This window comes from Salmo trutta, chromosome 1, assembly GCF_901001165.1.
Source record: "Salmo trutta chromosome 1, fSalTru1.1, whole genome shotgun sequence".
Classification (NCBI taxonomy): domain Eukaryota; kingdom Metazoa; phylum Chordata; class Actinopteri; order Salmoniformes; family Salmonidae; genus Salmo; species Salmo trutta.
The window spans coordinates 74358459-74382714 of NC_042957.1; the positions used below are offsets into that span (position 1 = coordinate 74358459).

Here is a 24256-nt window from a genome sequence, read left to right on the forward strand (position 1 = left end):
ATATGAAAATGGAAATCAAAAGGGCAAGAATGGATCAATAAATAATGCATAAATACACATAAAATAGTAACACATGCCAAACAACTGAAACAGTGATCACAGAAAAGTCAGAAACAAGATATTAGGACAGTGGACCTCAGTGGACCTCAGTGGACCTCAGTGGCCCTCAGTAGACCTCAGTGGACCTCAGTGGTCCTCAGTGGCCCTCAATGGTCCTCGGTGGACCTCGGTGGACCTTGGTGGACCTCAGTGGACCTCAGTGGACCTCAGGGCAATGAGTTCTGATGTCTTAGAACTTCCATCTGTCCATGTCAGCAGTGTGGAGGCCTTGGCCTTGTTCATCCTAGCGGTGGACAACTCTAACATCACAATGTCCTGAAACTGTCTGAGTCAGTGTAGCACACAAAGCTCACATGGAGGAATTCACAGCTAGGCCAGCCAACAATGATTTGATGTTGTTTGTCCACCAGGCCAATTTGGAATCATCATTAAGCAACAATACTACAGGGTGCAGGAGTATGTCTCATTCCAGCATGTCTGTTAATAAAGATGGAACTTTTCCACAGAATACGAACCTACTGATACAACTTAAACACACAGAGACCAGAAAAAGGTTGAAAATGCCCCCAATCAATGGCAGTGACTCGATAGCTTTCCTATCAAATGGTTTCTAATTGACTTAGCCTTTATAGCAGATCGATAACTGAGTCCATCTGTTTGACAATACTATTTGATTCAATTGAGTCAGTAAAACATTGGGCAGTGTTCAAAATGCTCTTAATATTCAATCTAGGACATGTAGCCAGATGTAACAGAGGTGGTTTGTACTACACTGACGTGGGGTGTAACCTTGCCTGAGACCTGACGACTTCTGTTAGCTCCCCAAGAGAATGTCCATGCTGGCAGGCTTCAGCTCAGGGTAACATGGTTGTGTGGTGTGCTGGCAGGCTTCAGCTTAGGGTAACATGGTTGTGTGGTGCGCTGGCAGGCTTCAGCTTAGGGTAACATAGTTGTGTGGTCGCCTGGCAGGCTTCAGCTTAGGGTAACATGGTTGTGTGGTGCGCTGGCAGGCTTCAGCTTAGGGTAACATAGTTGTGTGGTGCGCTGGCAGGCTTCAGCTCAGGGTAACATGGTTGTGTGGTGCGCTGGCAGGCTTCAGCTCAGGGTAACATAGTTGTGTGGTGCGCTGGCAGGCTTCAGCTCAGGGTAACATAGTTGTGTGGTATGCTGGCAGGCTTCATCTCAGGGTAACATAGTTGTGTGGTGCGCTGACAGGCTTCAGCTCAGGGTAACATGGTTGTGTGGTGCGCTGGCAGGCTTCAGCTCAGGGTAACATAGTTGTGTGGTGTGCTGGCAGGCTTCAGCTCAGGGTAACATGGTTGTGTGGTGCGCTGGCAGGCTTCAGCTCAGGGTAACATAGTTGTGTGGTGTGCTGGCAGGCTTCAGCTCAGGGTAACATAGTTGTGTGGTATGCTGGCAGGCTTCAGCTCAGGGTAACATAGTTGTGTGGTGCGCTGGCAGGCTTCAGCTCAGGGTAACATAGCTGTGTGGTGCGCTGGCAGGCTTCAGCTCAGGGTAACATAGTTGTGTGGTATGCTAGCAGGCTTCAGCTCAGGGTAACATAGTTGTGTGGTATGCTAGCAGGCTTCAGCTCAGGGTAACATAGCTGTGTGGTGCGCTTGAAATCCGGTTTTGAACACAGTCAGTCACAAAAAAAGAGATCTGAAGAGATGTGTTGTGTTACAGTGATAAAAAGGGCTACATGAGGTCTTATCATTGAAAATACATAGATGATGTGATAATCAATCTGATGAAGGTCCTGGCATAGTGCCAAGTCTTGCTTCATTATCCTGTATCGACATCCCCCACCAGATGGCTCTACAAGACCAACTACGTTTGGTTGGTTCCTTTCCCTGTTCCTGGAGAGATACCCTCCTGTACGTTTTGACTCCAACCCTGTTCTTGGATAGCTAACATCCTGTAGATTTTAACTCCAACCCTGTTCCTGGAGAGCTAACCTCCTGTAGGTTTTAACTCCAACCCTGTTCCTGGAGAGCTAACCTCCTGTAGGTTTTAACTCCAAGCCTGTTGCTGGAGAGAAACATACAAGAGGGTATTCGCTCCAACCCCAGTTGAAATTAATCTGATTCAACTTATCAATCAGATAATTAGGTGAGTGAAAACCTCTCCAGGAACAGGGTTGGAGAGCCCTGCCATAACAGCATCATAAGAGATGTTCACACTCCCATCCCCTCCGGCTCAGGGTCCAATCGCCAGTGGAAAGAAATAAAGGCAAATATTTTATGCACTTATTATAGTAGTACGCTCTCAAAAATATGGGTATGGTTAGGGTTCAGTATTGTTCCCTTGGGTACAAAAAGGTCAAAAGTACACAAAGTATCTTCAGAGGTAAACATACTGTACTGTTCAGTACCTTTTAGGGTACATGTGCAGATAATCTAGTATAATGGTACATTTCTATACACAATATTTTGAATATAAGGTACAATCATCACTGAGTTTTTTCATGTTTGTGTGGGCAATGTAGCTGAGGGGGCTCATTAGCATATTGTATGGCCGTGGTTTCCACCGTGTTGTATTTGTGCCATCCGTTAATGGAAGTTTTGTACCAGTTCAGGTAGTCTATGGTTATGTTCAGGTTGATCACTATTATTGTCCAACGGCAGTTCTAAAGTCTTTGTAAAGGATTATGTAAGAGTATGTGACAACAAAAAGGTCTTGCTAATATTCATTGTTGTTGAATCAACATTATATTACACTACATATTGTAAATGCAGAGAGGTTTAGAACGTCTTACTGGAGCCTTTTGCAACTTAAAGGAACAAATGTCTTTGTCATTGAGGTGGTACCCGATGGCAAATGTGTACGCTTTTAATGGTACAATTTTTCCACAGGAAAGGAACAAAGGGCTTTGTCACCAGAGTGGTATCCCAATGCAAATTTGTATCATTTCTGTAATATGAAGTTGGTCCCCCCTTTGCTGCTATAACAGCTTCCACTCTTCTGGGAAGGCTTTCTACTAGATGTTGGAACATTGCTGCAGGGACATGCTTCCATTCAGCCACAAGAGCATTAGTGAGGTCGGGCACTGATGTTGGGTGATTAGGCCTGGCTCGCAGTCGGCGTTCCAATTCATCCCAAAGGTGTTCAATGGGGTTGAGGTCAGAGCTCTGTGCAGGCCAGTCATGTTCTTCCACATCGATCTCGACAAACCATTTCTCTATGGACCTCGCTTTGTGCACGGGGGCATTGTCATGCTGAAAGAGGAAAGGTCCTTCCCCAAATTGTTGCCACAAAGTTGGAAGCACAGAATCATCTAGAATGTAATTGTATGCTGTAGAATTAAGATTTCCCTTCACTGGAACTAAGGGACCAAGCCCGAACCATGAAAAACAGCCCAAGACCATTATTCTTCCTCCACCGAACTTTACAGTTGGCACTATGCATTCGGGCAGGTAGCGTTCTCTTGGCATCCACCAAACCCAGATTTGTCCGTCGGACTGCCAGATGGCGTGATTCATCACTCCAGAGAACGCATATCCACTGCTCCAGAGTCCAATGGCAGCGAGCTTTACACCACTCCAGCCGACACTTGGCATTGCATATGGTGATCTTAGGCTTGTGTGTGGCTGCTCGGCCATGGAAACACATTTCATGAACAGTTCTTGTGCTGACATTGCTTCTGGAGGCAGTTTGGAACTCGTTAGTGAGTGTAGCAACAGAGGACAGACAATTTTTACGTACTACACGCTTCAGCACTTGGCGGCCTGTTCTGTGAGTTTCTGCGGTCTACCACTTCGCGGCTGTGCCATTGTTGCTCCTAGACATTTCCACTTCACAATAGCAGCACTTACAGTTGACTGGGGCAACTCTAAAAGGGCAGACATTTTACGAATTGACTTGTTGTAAAGGTGGCATCCTACGACAGTGCCAAGTTGAAAGTCACTGAGCTCTTCAGTAAGGCCATTCTACTGCCAATATTTGTCTATGGAGATTGCAGGGATGTGTGCGCCGAATACAACAGGTGTAGACCTTACAGTGAAATGCTTACTTACAGGCTCTAACCAATAGTGCAAAAAAGGTATTAGGTGAACAATAGGTAAGTAAAGACGTAAAAAGACAGTGAAAAACTGTAGCGAGACTATATACAGTAGCGTGGCTATAAAAGTAGCGAAGCTACATACAGACACCGTTAGTCAGGCTGATTGAGGTAGTATGTACATGTAGATATGGTTAAAGTGACTATGCATATATGATGAGAGTAGCAGTAGCGTAAAAGAGGGGTTGGCGGGTGGTGGGTGGCGGGACACAATGCAGATAGCCCGGTTAGCCAATGTCCGGGAGCAATGGTTGGTCGGGCCAATTGAGGTAGTACGTTAAAGTGACTGTGCATTTATGATAAACAGAGAGTAGCAGCAGCGTAAAAGAGGGGTTGGGGGGGGCACACAATGCAAATTGTCCAGGTAGCCATTTGATTACCTGTTCAGGAGTCTTTTGGCTTGGCGGTAAAAACTGTTGATAAGCCTTTTTGTCCTAGACTTGGCACTCTGGTACTCCTTGCCATGCGGTAGTAGAGAGAACAGTCTATGACTTGGGTGGCTGGGGTCTTTGACAATTTTTAGGACCTTCCTCTGACACTGCCTGGTAAGGGACTGAACACGCACCCCTGGGGAGCTCCAGTGTTGAGGATCAGCGTGGCAGATGTGTTGCTACCTACCCTCACCACCTGGGGGCGGCCCGTCAGGAAGTCCAGGATCCAGTTGCAGAGGGAGGGGTTTCGTCCCAGGATCCTTAGCTTAGTGATGAGCTTTGAGGGTACTATGGTGTTGAACGCTGAGCTGTAGTCAATGAATAGCATTCTCACATAAGTGTTCATTTTGTCCAGGTGGGAAAGGGCAGTGTGGAGTGCAATAGAGATTGCATCATCTGTGGATCTGTTTGGGCGGTATGCAAATTGGAGTGGGTCTAGGGTTTCTGGGATAATAGTGTTGATGTGAGCCATTACCAGCCTTTTAAAGCACTTCATGGCTACGGACGTGAGTGCTACGGGTCTCTACTTTTGTATATATAGTGTACCTTACAGGGTATCACCCCAGTGACAAGCATTTGTACCTCAATTACACTGAACAAAAATATAAATGCAACATGTAAAGTGTTGGTCCCATGTTTCATGAGCTGAAATAAAAAATCCTATACATTTTCCATATGCACAAAAAGCTTATTTCTCTCAAATTTTGTGCACAAAATTGTTTACAAGTATGTTAGTGAGCATTTTTCCTTTGCCAAGATAATCCATCCACCTGACAGGTGTGGCATATCAAGAAGCTGATCAAACAGCATGATCATTACAAAGGTGTACCTTGTGCTGGGGACAATAAAATTACACTTTAATAAAGCCCCTTTGTGGGGAAAATAATGATTCTGATTGGCTGGGCCTGGCTGCCAAGTGGGTGAGCCTATGCCTGCCTGTCCATGGCTGCGACCATGCTCAGTCATGTGAAATCTATAGATTAGAGCCTAATGAATTTATTTCAATTGACTGATTTACTTATATGAACTGTAACTCATGTTAAAAATGTTTTAAATTGTTGCATGTTGCCTTCATATTTTTGTTCAGAATACTGTAATTAGTTTGTAATGCAATTCGATACATTTTTATTTGAGAGTACAGCACAGTGAGGACTTCAGGAGCTATACAACAAGAGGCATGCCCCAGCAACACTTAGAGTAAAGCAAATCTCACACGTATGACAATTCATAGTATTAGTAAGAAATGACATTGGGCTTGCATCCCAAATGGCACCCTTTTCCCTATATAGAACCCTATGAGCCTTGGTCAAAAGTAGTGCACTATATTGGGAATAGTGTGCCTTTTGGGACGCATACCAGGTATTTCCCAGCAACACACAAACATGACATGACAACTTGGGAATGTAGGTTATCTGACCACCAGGGTTAGTGTGTTTGATTATGATAGTGGAAATACACTACAGGATTGGTTTTTTATGGTTCACTACACGAAAGATAAAGCCTCTCTGCATTCTTGCACACTTTGAATCCATGGCAACTGTATTGTGAAGGTTAGGGTCAGTTTACTTTGGGTAAAAGGAAACTTTACTTTGTACAAATAACTCATTTTGCAGACAGAAAGACATTAATTAAAGGAGTATCAAACATTCAAAGAAACGGGTAAACTGCAATCAAACAATTAGGTCAGATTTACAATTGAGCTGTTAAAGTTGTGTATGTATGTTTTTATTTTATTCAGTTTTGCAATGGACTCAAATGACTTCAAAGGACTTCTTGATAGTAACACATTAAATACATTTTATAGACACGGCTGTTGGCTAAAGGTAGGTTTGGATAAAAGGGGTTGGCTGTGGTTTTACTGGAATGTACAAACTGTCTTTGTGTTCATAACCCCTAAGGTTGTTCTAATATATTGGGAGGTTGTGTCCATATTATTGAGAAGTCCTATGACTAAGTATATTGATACAAGGCTTTCTGACAAAGAGTCATTTTATTCATCTGTCAGGTTAGTTTCTGTTTGGATTTAAAAGCGATGAATAAGTAACTTAATGCCAGTAATCACAATATAAATGTTCTTTATGGTCACATGATGTGTCCTAGGAAACGGTATAAATGGAGCTCCCAGGTGAAATCCAGAACACACGTCCTCTGAGTGGTAAGTCAACGATGGAGGTCCTGGAAGACTTGACCATTCTAGCAGACTAAAACTACATTGTTAGATTTGGTTTATTTTTTGCTTTATTTTATTTTCTAATTCCTAATAGCACTTTATGTGAATTGGTTTCTAGATGGTTTCTAGATGTTTAACTATATACAGTATCACTCAATTGTCCACTAACTACCCACTACTAACTCTAAACCTCTTCTCAGGTGTGTTTTGGATCTGAATGATGGTGTTCTTAATGACGTCCTCAGGGGCTCCGCTGCTGCTCCTGTTCATACAGGCCACCACTGGTCATAGCTCAGGTAACAGCTGCTGCTCCTGTTCATACAGGCCACCACTGGTCATAGCTCAGGTAACAGCTGCTGCTCCTGTTCATACAGGCCACCACTGGTCATAGCTCAGGTAACAGCTGCTGCTCCTGTTCATACAGGTCACCACTGGTCATAGCTCAGGTAACAGCTGCTGCTCCTGTTCATACAGGTCACCACTGGTCATAGCTCAGGTAACAGCTGCTGCTCCTGTTCATACAGGCCACCACTGGTCATAGCTCAGGTAACAGCTGCTGCTCCTGTTCATACAGGTCACCACTGGTCATAGCTCAGGTAACAGCTGCTGCTCCTGTTCATACAGGCAACCACTGGTCATAGCTCAGGTAACAGCTGCTGCTCCTGTTCATACAGGCCACCACTGGTCATAGCTCAGGTAACAGCTGCTGCTCCTGTTCATACAGGCCACCACTGGTCATAGCTCAGGTAACAGCTGCTGCTCCTGTTCATACAGGCCACCACTGGTCATAGCTCAGGTAACAGCTGCTGCTCCTGTTCATACAGGCCACCACTGGTCATAGCTCAGGTAACAGCTGCTGCTCCTGTTCATACAGGCCACCACTGGTCATAGCTCAGGTAACAGCTGCTGCTCCTGTTCATACAGGTCACCACTGGTCATAGCTCAGGTAACAGCTGCTGCTCCTGTTCATACAGGTCACCACTGGTCATAGCTCAGGTAACAGCTGCTGCTCCTGTTCATACAGGCCACCACTGGTCATAGCTCAGCTAACAGCTGCTGCTCCTGTTCATACAGGCCACCACTGGTCATAGCTCAGGTAACAGGGTTGATGGTCTTGGTCATTTGTTATTATGTGTTTCAGGTCCTTGTGTTTAAGATCTAAGCAGAGTTACATTTTCATCATAGCAGTTGACATTTTTCCTGAAGGTCTTGTTAGTCATACATAATTATGGTACATGATCCTGTGGCTAGTAGCCTATGCTTCATCAGAAACTACATTTTTTCAGATTGGTCAGATGTCAATGCCACCTCTCACACACAGATGTCGACACCACCGCTCACCACCCCACCCAGCGTCGCAGACACTATGTTTTCAACAATGACATCCGATACAACAACATCAGCAATAGCCAATAGTCAAATCAGATTGGTCAACGGTCCTAACTCCTGCTCAGGGAGAGTGGAGGTCTACCACAGTGGTAGCTGGGGGACGGTGTGTGACGACTTGTGGGACTTGAGTGACGCCCAGGTGGTTTGTAGACAGCTAGGCTGTGGTAGAGCTCTGTCTGCACCACACCAAGCCCACTTCGGACAGGGGAATGGGACAATCTGGCTGGATGATGTTAGATGTACAGGCAGCGAGTCTAATCTCACAAGGTGCAGTCACAATGGGTTTGAATTACACAACTGTGGACATCACGAAGACGCTGTGTCATCTGCTCAGGTAGGAGTATCGTTTTTTAAGCTTCTTTATCAACTTTACTCTTTTTTCCAATCAACAACCTTAGTAAAGGCTTTATGGATACAGTTAGATCACCATCCTGGTGTCTTATGGTTTAAACCCCACAACAACTTATTTCACAGCCATAAATGCATCAAGACAAGCAAGCACACATTTTTCTCGTTAATGTATTCATTTTCCTCCTTTTTTTATGTCTGTTTTATTTTAACCCAACCTCCACTTCTCCCATCCCTTTACAACCCAACCTCCACTTCTCCCATCCCTTTATAACCCCACCTCCACTTCTCCCATCCCTTTATAACCCAACCTCCACTTCTCCCATCCCTTTATAACCCAACCTCCACTTCTCCCATCCCTTTATAACCCCACCTCCACTTCTCCCCATCCCTTTACAACCCAACCTCCACTTCTCCCATCCCTTTACAACCCAACCTCCACTTCTCCCATCCCTTTATAACCCAACCTCCACTTCTCCCATCCCTTTATAACCCAACCTCCACTTCTCCCATCCCTTTATAACCCCACCTCCACTACTCCCATCCCTTTATAACCCAACCTCCACTTCTCCCATCCCTTTACAACCCAACCTCCACTTCTCCCATCCCTTTACAACCCAACCTCCACTTCTCCCATCCCTTTACAACCCAACCTCCACTTCTCCCATCCCTTTACAACCCAACCTCCACTTCTCCCATCCCTTTATAACCCCACCTCCACTTCTCCCATCCCTTTACAACCCAACCTCCACTTCTCCCATCCCTTTATAACCCAACCTCCACTTCTCCCCATCCCTTTACAACCCAACCTCCACTTCTCCCATCCCTTTACAACCCAACCTCCACGTCTCCCATCCCTTTACAACCCAACCTCCACTTCTCCCATCCCTTTACAACCCAACCTCCACTTCTCCCATCCCTTTATAACCCAACCTCCACTTCTCCCATCCCTTTACAACCCAACCTCCACTTCTCCCATCCCTTTACAACCCAACCTCCACTTCTCCCATCCCTTTACAACCCAACCTCCACTTCTCCCATCCCTTTACAACCCAACCTCCACTTCTCCCATCCCTTTATAACCCAACCTCCACTTCTCCCATCCCTTTACAACCCAACCTCCACTTCTCCCATCCCTTTATAACCCAACCTCCACTTCTCCCATCCCATTACAGCCCAACCTCCACTTCTCCCATCCCTTTACAGCCCAACCTCCACTTCTCCCATCCCTTTATAACCCAACCTCCACTTGTCCCATCCCTTTACAGCCCAACCTCCACTTCTCCCCATCCCTTTACAACCCAACCTCCACTTCTCCCATCCCTTTACAGGGCAACCTCCACTTCTCCCATCCCATTACAGCCCAACCTCCACTTCTCCCATCCCTTTACAGCCCAACCTCCACTTCTCCCATCCCATTACAGCCCAACCTCCACTTCTCCCATCCCTTTATAACCCAACCTCAACTTCTCCCATCCCTTTATAACCCAACCTCCACTTCTCCCATCCCTTTACAGCCCAACCTCCACTTCTCCCCATCCCTTTACAACCCAACCTCCACTTCTCCCATCCCTTTATAACCCAACCTCCACTTCTCCCCATCCCTTTATAACCCAACCTCCACTTCTCCCATCCCTTTATAATCCAACCTCCACTTCTCCCATCCCTTTATAACCCAACCTCCACTTCTCCCATCCCTTTATAACCCAACCTCCACTTCTCCCATCCCTTTATAACCCAACCTCCACTTCTCCCATCCCTTTATAACCCAACCTCCACTTCTCCCATCCCTTTATAACCCAACCTCCACTTCTCCCATCCCTTTATAACCCAACCTCCACTAGGGACTTTAGTATTTAAAAATAGTTTAAAGTAAGTTTGTACTGAAATCCTGTCTTTATCTTTGTCAGGTGGCAGCAACACCACAGCAGCACCACCTATCTCCTGGAACACCACAACAGGAACAGCCCGACCAACCAACCAAACAACCACGTTGGCAGGTAACTCCACAGAACCAATAACAAGATGGCAAGATCATTGTAAAGTACACCCAGACTCTTGCCCTGTCCGAATACCTATAATAGCGTACTACATACTTAAACTGCATACTATGAACTCATCGTTGCATACTATTTAGCACGTACCGTTTAGTAAGAAGTATGCAGTATGCTACGGCCGCAATGCAGTAGAGGCTCCTGATTTGCTGCGTAGATGGGGCAAGGCTGAGTGCAGGTGAATTTTTCCAAATTCAACAGACATGCATCGAATTAACCAGCATGATAATACCTAATTTCCAATTTGATTAATTTCTCTAAACTCTGAATAGAATAGGAATGAAGTTATAGGCCTACTCAGGCTGGTTATAGGGAGACTATCACATTCGACCAATACCATAGCCCATATAGTCCATCTATCATATTTAAAAAGGACTGAAGACAGAAAAATATCATTTGGTTCCATTTCAACATATTTATTAGTGAAACCAAAGTGCTGTAACATAAATAAAGAAAATTAAATCGCGTACTGTAGTACACAGTGGCGTGTATTCATGGATGCCAAGGGAAGCCAGGCTTCCCCGGAAAATGACCAAATAAAAAAAATACCATATACATCTCTTTGTTTCCTAAATGTCATTCAATTAGCAAGAGGCTGTATGTATCTCACCGGTTAAAGCATCCGAGCGAACAAAACAGCGCCCCTCTGTCTCAATATGCGTAGCGTATCTATCTGGTGCTGTCTGATCAGAAAGAGTATGACAATGTTGGCACCCGTAGCATTGAATGCAAGGGAAGCCAGCGAGCATTTGGCCTCCCTTGATAAAAATAAATACAAATAATAGCCAATCAGCGCTGTGCTAAACTGAGTGAACTCAACTGTGAATGGTCCCAGTTTGGATTTGGCTTCAGACCAATCACATCACAAGTCAAATGTCATTATTGACAGAAAAAATGCAATTGTTGCATCTCCTGGTGTTGTTGTCCTCCGGTGGCTAGGTAGCTAGCTAAAATTGTCCCTTTCCTAAATTAGCCATGGATGGAAATAGGGATAACATGGTTTAACTTAATTCTCCGTAATGGCCAATGATTATAACGATGATTCTGATCCAACCATAAATTCATACATTATGCCCCTGGCCTGAGAGGATGGAAGTTCTACATGTAGCTAGATGTAGTATGCTAACGTTAACTAACTGAAATGGCGTAACGTTTACCAGAGTCATAGACCATTTCGGCAACATGAAAGAGGAGGATGGCATTGCCGTTGTTTTACAAGTAGGGTGAGTCGACATGTTTTTCTACTTGCACGCATGTACACACACACACATATAAATCAGTATACATGGACAGCCACATCATATTTAGCTTACGTTGATTGGACTAAATAGTTTTTGGTATCTTTTAGTTGTCACTGTAGTAGACTAAACATAGGTGATTAGATGAAGTTGAAATGCTGCTGGAATAATGGAGGCAACTCCTGTTTTCTTTGTGACTTGCGGTAACGAAAATGTCAATAACATTAACTTGGTTGACAATGCTGTAGATCATGAACTGTTTGTTACATGCAATATATTTTGTGGACTTCACCGGACAGATGTTGCGCTCCGGTTTTGTAATGAAACAAATGTCTGGTTGAATTTATTCTGCCACAGTGTCTTCTATTTTTCTTGGCCTTAGGCCTATATATTACGGTGTCAAGGCATATGAACTAACAGGTTATAGAGCAAACAACGCAATTATCACAACACATAGGTTGTAAAAGGCTTTTTTTTCTGGATTGGCTTCCCCGGTGATTTTACCCAGGCACCGCTACTGGTAGTACACACACACCAAAACATTTCAAATCAAAAGGCTATTATTACACAGAAAAACATGGATAGTTGGGTGCATCGCAATTTCAGAACTGCTGGACAGCAACATAATAAACTAAAGCACTCATCATTGGGAACGAGATCAGAATGACTGCTAAGGGTTGATCCACAAATTAAATAATTACAGTGCCTTCAGAAAGTATTCATACCCCTTGCTTATCCCACATGTTGCTGCATTAATGCCTGAATTCCAAATGGGTTAAATACAGTGCATTGGGAAAGTATTCAGATCCCTTGACTTTTTCCACATTTTGTTACATTACAGCCTTATTCTAAAATTGATGAAATCGTTTTTTTTCTTCATCAATCTACACACAATACCCCATAATGACAAAGCATAAAAAAAGTTTTTTTTTTGAAAATTTAGAAAATGAATTACAAAGAAAAAACTGAAATATCACATTTACATAAGTATTCAGACCCTTTACTCAGGACTTTGTTGAGGCACCTTTGGCAGTGATTACAGCCTCAAGTCTTCTTGGGTATGACGCTACAAGCTTGGCACAACTGTATTTGGGGAGTTTCTCCCATTCAGATCCAGAGATGTTAGATCGGGTTCAAGCTCTGGTTGGGCCACTCAAGGACGTTCTTGGACTTGTCCCGAAGCCACTCCTGCGTTGTCTTGGCTGTGTGCTTAGGGTTGTTGTCCTGTTGGAAGGTGAACCTTTGCCCCAGTCTGAGGTCCTGAGCACTCTGGAGCAGGTTTCATCAAGGATCTCTCTGTACATTGCTCCGTTCATCTTTCCCTCGATCCTGACTAGTCTCCCAGTCACTGCCGCTGAAAAATATCTTCAAAGCAAGATGCTGCCACCACCATGCTTCACCGTAGGGATGGTGCCAGGTTTCCTCCAGAGGTGACGCTTGGCATTCTGCCCAAAGTGTTCAATCTTGGTTTCATTAGACCAGATAATCTTGTTACTCATGGTCTGAGAGTCCTTTAGGTGCCTTTTGGCAAACTCCAAGCGGGCTTTCATGTGTCTTTTTGTCACTTCCTGGCCAGTATAGGGTTAATTAGTATTGTAGTTTGGTCAGGACGTGACAGAGGGTATTTGTTTTATGTGGTTCGGGGTGGTGTGTTTTTGTTGAAGGGCATTTGGTTTAAGTATTCCGGGGTTTTTGGGTACTGTTTGGTGTTCTGGTATTCTATGTCTAGTCTAGTATGTCTGTTTCTATGTCTGGTTAATTGGGGTTGGGACTCTCAGTTGAAGGCAGGTGTTGTCTATCTGCCTTTGATTGAGAGTCCCATATATGAGGGTGTGTTTGTGTTTGATGTTGTGGGTGATTGTTCTTTGTTAAGCTTAGCTTGGCCAGACTGTTTGTAGTTGTTCGCGCGTTCTCGTTTCTTTGTTATTTTTGTACGTTCATTTTTGTAGTCAATAAATCATCAAAATGAGCATACACGTACCTGCTGCGTTTTGGTCCTCATTCACCGACGACAACCGTGACACTTTTACTGAGGAGTGGCTTCTTTCTGGCCATTCTACCATCAAGGTCTGATTGGTGGAGTGCTGCAGAGATGGTTATCCTTCTGGAAGGATCTCTCATCTCCACAGAGGAACTCTGGAGCTCTGTCAGAGTGACCAGTGGGTTCTTGGTCACCTCCCCGACCAAGGCCCTTCTCCGCCGATTGCTCAGTTTGGCCAGGCGGCCAGCTCTAGGAAGAGTCTTGGTGGTTCCAAACTTCTTCCATTTAAGAATGTTGAAGCCCACTGTGTTCTTCAGGACCTTCAATGCTGCAGATATGTTTTGGTACCCTTCCTAGACCTGTGCCTCGACACAATCCTGTTTTGGAGCTCTACAGACAATTCCTTCGACCTCATGGCTTGGTCTTTGCTCTGACATGCACTGTCAACTGTGGGACCTTATATAGACAGGTGTGTGCCTTTCCAAGTCATGTCTAATCAATTCAATTTACCACTGGTGGACTCCAATTAAGTTATAGAAAGATCTTTGTAAATAACAAATAAAAATAAAAAATGAGGTACATTTGCAAACATTTCTAAAAACCTGTTTTCGCTTTGTCATTATGGAGTATTGTGTGTAGATTGATAAGGGGGAAAAAAACTATTTAATCAATTTTAGAATAAGGCTGTAATGTAACAAAATGTGGAAAAAGTCAAGGGGTCTGAATACAATCCGAATGCACTGTGTAGATGTGGGATGGCTGACCAACTGTGCTATTTTGTTAGTTTTTTTGCATTGTTTATAACTTATTTTTAAACTTATTTTGCACATAGCGCGTCGCGAAGGATATACTGCTTTCTCGGGAACAGGCCCAAATCCCCGTCATTTGCGTGAAGAAAATACGGAGAAAAAAGGGGCGGAGTTAGGGCTGCCTTCTGAGAATTCGTAGGCGATCAAGTAAACCCCCACTGCCATCCATTTTATTGGTCAACGTGCAATGGTTGGAAAATAACATGTATTACCTACGATAAAGATTATCCTACCAACAGGACATTAAAAACTGTAATATCTTATGTTTCACAACAATGGGGCTGCAGTGGAGCGGGTCGAGAGTTTCAAGATCCTTGGTGTCCACATCACCAACGAACTATCAGGTGTCCCTGAGTCATCGGTTTGCCTGGGCAGGTGTCCCTGGGTCGCCGGTTTGCCTAGGCAGGTGTCCCTGGGTCGCCGGTTTGCCTGGGCAGGTGTCCCTGGGTCGCCGGTTTGCCTGGGCAGGTGTCCCTGGGTCGCCGGTTTGCCTGGGCAGGTGTCCCTGGGTCGCCGGTTTGCCTGGGCAGGTGTCCCTGGGTCGTCGGTTTGCCCGGGCAGGTGTCCCTGAGTCACCGGTTTGCCTGGGCAGGTGTCCCTGGGTCACCGGTTTGCCTGGGCAGGTGTCCCTGGGTCGTCCCTGGTCCAAACACGCCAAGAAAGTTGATAAGAGGGCACGACAACACCTTTTCCCCCTCAGGAGCCTGAAAAGATTTGGCATGGGTCCCCAGATTCTCAAAAAGTTATACAGCTGCACCATCGAGAGCATCCTGACCGGTTGCACCACCGCCTGGTATGGCAACTGCTCGCCATCTGACCGCACTACAGAGGGTAGTGCGTACGGCCCAATACATCACTAGGGCCAAGCTTCCTTTCATCCAGGACCTATATACTAGGTGGTGTCAGAGGAAAGCCCAACATTTTTTCAGAGACTCCAGTCACCCAAGTCATAGACTGTTTTCTTTGCTACCGCACTAAAGAGGAGTGGGAGGCCCCGGTGCACAACTGAGCAAGAGGACAAGTACATTAGAGTTTCTAGTTTGAGAAACAGACGCCTCACAAGTCCTCAACTGGCAGCTTCATTAAACAGTACCCGCAAAACACCAGTCTCAATGTCAAAAGTGAAGAGGCAACTCCGGGATGCTGGCCTTCTAGGCAGAGTTCCTCTGTCCAGTGTCTGTGTTCTTTTGCTCATCTTAATCTTGTATTTTTATTGGCCAGTCTGAGATATGGCTTTTTCTTTGCAACTCTGCCTAGAAGGGCAGCATCGTGGAGTCACATCCGGAGTCACCTCTTCACTGTTGACGTTGAGACTGGTGTTTTGCGGGTATTATTTAATGAAGCTACCAGTTGAGGACTTGTGAGGCATCTGTTTCTCAAACTAGACACTCTAATGTACTTGTCCACTTGCTCAGTTGTGCACCGATTACTCTTTTTTGTGCGTAATAAAGAGCACTGCATTGAACTTTTCTGCTTCCTGCGCCTGACTCCGCACCCACGACGCCCAGACCATTACAGAAGCCCGCACCTTCAAGCATGGAGTCAGCAGAAGCAGCCGCCACCCCTCTTCCGTCGATGGAGGAACATGTCCTCCATCACACCATCGTCCTCCATCGGATTGGGTCAGCGATGGACCAGATGATGGAGAGGATGGACTGATGGGAGAGGAGTGGTCTCCTCACTTCACCTCCGGCTCCCTCGACGGAATCCACCTGCTCCGCTCCTTTCGGCGTCTGGCTCCGGCGCACTTCGTCTTACGCCCCCGAGGGAGTACGATGGAGCAGCGGCTGGGTGCCAGGGGTTTCTGCTCCAGCTCGAGTTATACCTGGCTACCGTGAGGCCGACTCCCTCGGGGGAGGAGAGTGTGAGCCTCCTCGTCTCCTGCCTGACGGGTCGAGCTCTGGAGTGGGCCAACGCTGTATGGAATGGCCCAGACTCGGCGAGGAATAAATATCCTGAGTTCACCCGCCGTTTGAGAGACTGTTCCATCTTAGGCAGGAGACGAGGAGCATGCAAGACTTTGCTCTGGAGTTCCGGACCTTGGCCGCTGGGGCCGGGTGGAACGACAGGGCCCTAATGGACCACTACCAGTGTAGCCTCCGGGAGGACGTCCGCAGGGAGCTAGCGTGTCGGGACACTACTCTCTCCCTTGATGAACTGATCGACATGTCCATTCGACTGGACAATCTGCTGGCTGCCCGCGGGCGTTCAGAAAGGGTCATGTCAGTTCCACCTCCTAGCCCACCCGAGGCCATTCCTATGGAGCTAGGGGGGGCCGCTTCAAGGGGAACCGGAGGAGGGCGCTCCTCCTGCACCAGCTGTGGTTGACGAGGACAGGCGGCCGACCGGTGCTGGGGGGGTCCCTCTGGGAGTCGAGAGGGCCGGCAGAACACTCCTCGATCACACCAGGTGAGTCAGCATCAACCTCACCCAGAACCCTCTGTTGGTCACATATTTGTACACATTTTTTTTCTTGATTTTTCTCCTTTTTCCCAGCATAAGGCGCTAGTCAATGCAGGCGTAGCTGGGAATTTTATGGATCGCGGACCTGCCCTCAAACTGGGAATACCGCTGGTGCCGATAGATTCCCCCTTCCCCGGGCACTCCTTAGATAGCCGGCCATTAGGGTCAGGGCTGGTCAGGGAGGCCACTGTGCCACTGAACATGGTAACGCAGGGGAATCATAAGGAGCGAATTAGTTTCTTCCTTATCGATTTGCCTGCGTTTCCAGTGGTGCTGGGGGTGCCCTGGCTGGCCAGTCACAATCCCAGGATTTCGTGGAAACAGGGGGTTCTCCAGGGGTGGTCAGAGGAGTATTCAGGTAGGTGTCTAGGAGTTTCCATCGGTGCCACGTCGGTGGAGAGTGCAGACCAGGTTTCCACTGTGCGCATTCCCCCTGAGTATGCCGATTTGGCTCTCGCCTTCTGTAAGAAGAAGGCGACTAAATTACCACCTCATCGACAGGGGGATTGTGTGATAAACCTCCAGGTAAACGCTGCGCTTCCCAGGAGTCACGTGTACCCATTGTCTCAGGAGGAGACGTTGGCTATGGAGACATATGTCACGGAATCTCTGGGACAGGGTACATTCGGCCCTCCATTTTACCCGTCTCCTCGAGTTTCTTTTTCGTGAAGAAAAAGGGGGGAGGTCTGCGTCCGTGCATTGGTTATAGAGGTCTCAATTCGATTACAGTGGGGTTCAGTTACCCGCTACCTCTCATCGCTACGGCGGTGGAATCATTTCACGGAGCGTGTTTTTTCACGAAACTGGACCTCAGGAGCGCGTATAATCTGGTGCGTATTCAGGAGGGAGACGAGTGGAAAACCGCGTTTAGTACCACATCGGGCCACTATGAGTACCTCGTCATGCCGTATGGGTTGAAGAATGCTCCAGCCGTCTTTCAATCCTTTGTGGATGAGATTCTCTGGGACCTGCATGGGCAGGGCATGATTGTGTATATCGACGATATCCTGATCTACTCCGCCACACCCGCCGAGCATGTGTCTCTAGTGCGCAGGGTGCTTGGTAGACTGCTGGAGCATGACCTATACATCAAGGCTGAGAAGTGTGAGTTCTCCAAACGAGCCGTCTCTTTCCTGGGTTATCGCATTTCTACCTCAGGAGTGGTGATGGAGTGTGACCGCGTTAAGGCCGTGCGTAATTGGCCGACTCCAACCACGGTGAAGGAAGTGCAGCGGTTTTTGGGGTTTGCCAATTACTACCGGAGGTTCATCCGGGGTTTTGGCCAGGTTGCTGCCCCCATTACCTCACTGTTTTAGGGGGGGCGGTGCGTTTACGGTAGTCGACAGAGGCGGACAGAGCCTTCAACCAGTTGAAGGCGCTGTTCACTGATGTGCCCGTGTTGGCTCACCCGGACCCCTCTTTACCGTTCATAGTGGAGGTGGACGCGTCCGAGGCTGGGGAGGGTGCCGTGCTATCACAGCGCTCGGGTATGCCACCGAAACTCCGCCCCTGCGCTTTCTTTTCAAGGAAGCTCGGTCCGGTGGAGCGCAACTATGATGTGGGGGACCGGGAGCTGTTGGCTGTGGTAAAGGCTCTGAAGGTGTGGAGACACTGGCTTGAGGGGGCTAGACACCCTTTTCTCATCTGGACGGACCACCGGAACCTGGAGTATATCCGGGCAGCTAGGAGCCTGAATCCGCGTCAGGCACGGTGGGCCATGTTCTTCACCCAATTTCAGTTCACCATTTCGTATAAACCAGGTTCCATGAACACGAAGGCTGACGCACTGTCCCATCTCTATGACACGGAGGATCGGCCCATCGATCCTACTCCCATCCTTCCAGCCTCTAAGCTGGTAGCACCAGTGGTATGGGAGGTGGACGCGGACATTGAGCGGGCGCTACAGGTGGAACCTGCGCCTTCTAAATGTCCTACAGGCCCCAAGTACCTTCCGCTTGGTGTCCGTGATCAACTGATTCTGTGGGCTCACAGACTATCCTCTTCGGGTCATCCTGGTGTGGCGAGGACAGTGCGGGGTCTTAGGGAGAAGTACTGGTGGCCCACCTTGGCTAAGGGCGTGAGGTTCTATGTCTCCTCCTGTTCGGTGTGCACCCAGAGTAAGGCTCCTAGGCACCTTCCTAGAGGGAAGTTACAACCCCTCCCCGTTCCACAACGGCCATGGTCTCACCTGTCGGTGGACTTCCTTACCGATCTTCCCCTGTCTCAGGGGAAAACCACGGTTCTGGTTGTTGTGGATCGGTTCTCTAAGTCCTGCCGTCTCCTCCCGTTGCACTACGGGGTGCCGGAGGACATCGTCTCTGATCGGGGTCCCCAGTTCACATCCCGTGTGTGGAGGGTGTTTATGGAGCGTCTGGGGATCTCGGTCAGCTTGACCTCCGGTTATCACCCCGAGAGTAATCGGCAGGTGGAGAGAGTGAACCAGGAGGTGGGTAGGTTTCTGCGGTCGTATTGCCAGGACCGGCCAGGGGAGTGGTCCAGGTACCTCCCCTGGGCAGAGCTGGCACAAAACTCACTCCGCCACTCCTCCACTAACATGTCGCCATTTCAGTGCGTGTTAGGCTACCAGCTGGTCCTGGCACCGTGGCATCAGAGTCAGCCCGAGGCTCCTGCGGTGGAGGATTGGGTGCAGCGCTCCAAGGAAACCTGGAGGGTTGTCCAGGAATCCCTTAAGCAAGCGGGTGGACGGCAGAAGAGGAGCGCTGACCGCCACCGCAGTGAGGCCCCCATATTCGCACCGGGGGACACGGTCTGGCTCTTGACCCGAAACCTTGCCCTCCGCTTGTCCTGCCGGAAGCTGGGTCCGCAGTGTGTGGGGCCCTTCAAAGTCCTGAGGACGATAAACGAGGTGTGTTACAGATTACAACTCCCTTCCTATTATCGTATTAACCCCTCGTTTCATGTGTCTCTCCTCAGGCCGGTGGTAGCTGGTCCACTGCAGGAAGGTGAGGTGCCGGAGGTCCCTCCGCCCCCTCTGGACATTGAGGGGTCCCCGGCGTATTCAGTACGTACCATTCTGGACTCAAGACGTCGGGTGAGGGGCCTGCAGTACCTCGTGGACTGGGAGGGGTACTGCCCGGAGGAGAGGTGCTGGGTACCGGTGGGGGACATCCTGGATCCGTCACTGTTGAGGGATTTCCATCGCCTCCACCCAGATCGCCCTGCGCCTCGCCCTCCGGGTCGCCCTCGAGGCCGGTGTCGGCGCGCTAACCCTCTCCCTGTTCGGGTGGCGCTCGGCGGTCGTCGTCACCGGCCTATTAGCTGCCACCGATCCCTTTTTCCTTTTCGATTGGTTTTTCCTAATTAGTTACACCTGTGTTTTATTAGGCTTGTTATCTGGGCTATTTAAGCAGGTATGCCCGCCTGTTCTGTGTGCGGGCTTAATTGTTCTTTCCACGTTATGCTGTGTGGTGGATGTTTATCTTTGCGAAACGCATGTCAAAAATGTTATAAAGTTATTTGCCTTTTAATGAGGGAAATAAGTATTTGACCCCTCTGCAAAATATGACTTAGTACTTGGTGGCAAAACCCTTGTTGGCAATCACAGAGGTCAGACGTTTCTTGTAGTTGGCCACCAGGTTTGCACACATCTCAGGAGGGATTTTGTCCCACTCCTCTTTGCAGATCTTCTCCAAGTCATTAAGGTTTCGAGGCTGACGTTTGGCAACTCGAACCTTCAGCTCCCTCCACAGATTTTCTATGGGATTAAGGTCTGGAGAATGGCTAGGCCACTCCAGGACCTTAATGTGCTTCTTCTTGAGCCACTCCTTTGTTGCTTTGGCCGTGTGTTTTGGGTCATTGTCATGCTGGAATACCCATCCACGACCCATTTTCAATGCCCTGGCTGAGGGAAGGAGGTTCTCACCCAAGATTTGACGGTACATGGCCCCGTCCATCGTCCCTTTGATGCGGTGAAGTTGTCCTGTCCCCTTAGCAGAAAAACACCCCTAAAGTATAATGTTTCCACCTCCATGTTTGATGGTGGGGATGGTGTTCTTGGGGTCATAGGCAGCATTCCTCCTCCTCCAAACACGGCGAGTTGAGTTGATGCCAAAGAGCTCCATTTTGGTCTCATCTGACCACAACACTTTCACCCAGTTGTTCTCTGAATCATTCAGATGTTCATTGGCAAACTTCAGACGGGCATGTATATGTGCTTTCTTGAGCAGGGGGACCTTGCGGGCGCTGCAGGATTTCAGTCCTTCACGGCGTAGTGTGTTACCAATTGTTTTCTTGGCGACTATGGTCCCAGCTGCCTTGAGATCATTGACAAGATCCTCCCGTGTAGTTATGGGCTGATTCCTCACCGTTCTCATGATCATTGCAACTCCACGAGGTGAGATCTTGCATGGAGCCCCAGGCCGAGGGAGATTGACAGTTCTTTTGTGTTTCTTCCATTTGCGAATAATCGCACCAACTGTTGTCACCTTCTCACCAAGCTGCTTGGCGATGGTCTTGTAGCCCCTTCCAGCCTTGTGTAGGTCTACAATCTTGTCCCTGACATCTTTGGAGATCTCTTTGGTCTTGGCCATATTGGAGAGTTTGGAATCTGATTGATCGATTGCTTCTGTGGACAGGTGTCTTTTATACAGGTAACAAGCTGACTCCCTTTAAGAGTGTGCTCCTAATATCAGCTCATTACCTGTATAAAAGACACCTGGGAGCCAGAAATCTTTCTGATTGAGAGGGGGTCAAATACTTATTTCCCTCATTAAAATGCAAATCAATTTATAACATTTTTGACATGCGTTTTTCTGGATTCTTTTGTTGTTATTCTGTCTCTCACTGTTCAAATAAGCCTACCATTAAAACTATAGACTGATCATTTCTTTGTCAGTGTGCAAATGTACAAAATCAGCAGGGGATCAAATACTTTTTTCCCTCACTGTAGACAGGTGTGTGCCTTTCCAAGTCATGTCCAATCAATTGAATTTACCATAGGTGGACTCCAAACAAGTTGTAGAAACATCTCAATGATGATCAATGGAAACAGGATGCACCTGAGGTCAATTTCGAGTCTCATCGCTAAGGGTCTGAATATTTATAGTATGTAAATAAGGTATTTCTGTTTTGTTTTTGTAATTAATGTGCAAAAATGACAACCTGTTTTCGCTTTGTCAGTATGGGGTATTGTTTTTTAACATTTTTTTTTTGTGTAGATAGATGAGGAAAACATTGTATTTAATGCATTTCAGAATAAGGCTATAACGTAACAAATTGTGGAGAAAGTCAAGGGGTCTGAATACTTTCTGAAAGCACTTTTTCTTTCTAGCTAATAGGCTATGTTAGAGTCTACACTTCCTCTTCCAATGAACTGTGGAGAGGTCAAAATAATGGAATTGTCTACCAAATCCATTCATTTTACAGTTTTTCCCAATTGTTAACACACGTTTGCTGAAACTGCATCTCAGGTACTCAAAACACAAAACTGTTAGCCAATTTCCCCAAACCCCACAGACATCTTGCAAAATGAAACACAGCAATCAAAATCATGTACTCCCTACTGAAAATGAAACTCTGCCTACAAATGAGACACACACATCAAATGAATCTAACTCAAAACACCTCTCTCAGAACCTATTTCAGTGTAAAGATTTGTTGTTATACTGTATATTGTTTGTGTGTACTCAAACAGGAAAGGAACACAAATGTAAAAATGTCTGTTGTATATTTCAACATGACTCAATACATGTCAAACAGCATACTGTAAGCACACACATGCATATGCAAAGGAAGAAAAATAGGCCAATTTGTACTACTGTACTGTATGTTAGATCAATTGTATGGAAGAGATAAAGAAACTGTCAAAATACAGTCAAATCATAAGCGAAGAAACAAATACTCCATTGCGAAAACAAAATCAGTTCTGTCTTGTGTTTTGGTCCGGCTAGAGATTTTCATCAACATCACATGCGGTATTCTCCTTGGCCAGACAGCAGGAAAATATCTTCTGGCATGACACATCCACCCCTGAAAGGACTCTGCTGGAATGTCAACACAAGCCTCCATTGCCTGGAGAAGGGCCATACGTTCACGGGGTTTGTGATCATACACCTTCCACCGCCATGCTGAAAACTCCTCAGTGGGGTTGAGAAATGGGGAATATGGTGGGAGATAGAGAATTGTAAACCTGGGATGGTCATGGAACCAGTTGCGGACCTGAGCAGCCCGATGGAAACTCACGTTGTTCCAAATTAGAACATACATTTCCTGCTCAGGATCACCTGGCCTTCTCTGATCTGGCTGAAAAAGATTGAAATGTAAGGTGTTCAGGAAATGAAGGAGACGGGCAGTGTTGTATGGTCCAAGGGTGGCATGGCGGTGGAGGACCCCATTGTGGCTCATAGCTGCGCATATGGTGACATTTACCCCAATGTGGCCAGGTACCTCAATGATGGCGCATTGACAAATGATGTTCCTTCCTCTCCTCCTCGTCTTCGCAAAATTGAATCCAGCCTCATCTATGAATATGAGTTCCTGGGGGATGGGACTTGCATTCAATTCCAGGATTCTCTGAAATGACAAATACTGTAATTGCTGTATAGTCAAGTTCACTGGCAACATCAATGAGTCTCTAATGTTTTAAGAGTGTAATACTAGTACATTACTTACTTGCATATATTTGTATTGTTTATCCTTCACTCTGGGAATTCCTTTCAAATGAGACTGTAGATTTGCTTAATCCGGAAATGGTGTTTCTTAAGTATGCAGGCTATGATTGATAAGCTTACTATGATGTTATGGAAGATGGCAGGGTTTTCAATAATCTGTTGTTGGATTTCCCGCAGTCTTTTGGCATTATTTTCAACCACCATTTGCACAATGGCAGCCTGCTGTTCTTCTGTAGATAGACACGTTCTACCACCACGTGGTGGTCGTCTTTCAGTTCTACAAACACAAAATAGCATCCAGTACAGTAAACACTACATTAATACAGTATGCAAGATAAACATGTTGCAAAATAGTGTAGCTCCATAAGGAGCTGAGGCCTGGTCCCAAAAGTCTCAAGAAGCTTTCTCTCCTCGTCTCCTTAACGTTATGGTTCCTGTTGTCTGGGAAACAACAGGAAGCTGCGGTGAAAGGTGGGATAATTAGTAAAAAATACTGAGTACTCACCTGTAGCCTTTTTATCCATACCAAAAGTCTGATTGCAAAGTGAACATTTACGCAATTAGTGTTTTCACATGTGAAAAGGGAAAGTGATCAATTGGTAATTGAGCTTATCTTGTTGAAGA

At 46.7% G+C, this 24256-nt stretch overlaps 1 protein-coding gene across 1 annotated transcript; it reads left to right on the top strand.

Annotated features, from left to right (window-relative positions):
• The first annotated feature begins 6042 nt into the window (after positions 1-6042).
• Positions 6043-19978, top strand: LOC115207550 (deleted in malignant brain tumors 1 protein-like). Its single transcript, XM_029774725.1, has 6 exons — positions 6043-6556; positions 6652-6765; positions 6922-7017; positions 8008-8444; positions 10369-10458; positions 19938-19978. The coding sequence occupies exons 3-6, from the start codon at positions 6939-6941 to the stop codon at positions 19968-19970; spliced, it is 639 nt and encodes a 212-aa protein (XP_029630585.1). The 5' UTR covers positions 6043-6556; positions 6652-6765; positions 6922-6938; the 3' UTR covers positions 19971-19978.
• Positions 19979-24256: the final 4278 nt, after the last annotated feature.

Excerpts from the sequence above, each read along its gene's own strand:
- LOC115207550 (XM_029774725.1), top strand. The coding sequence starts at position 6,939 with ATGATGGTGTTCTTAATGACGTCCTCAGGGGCTCCGCTGCTGCTCCTG. Across the intron at positions 7,018-8,007 it reads CACCACTGGTCATAGCTCAG|ATTGGTCAGATGTCAATGCC; the intron begins GTAACAGCTGCT and ends ACATTTTTTCAG. Across the intron at positions 10,459-19,937 it reads CCAAACAACCACGTTGGCAG|GCCGGTGGTAGCTGGTCCAC; the intron begins GTAACTCCACAG and ends GTCTCTCCTCAG.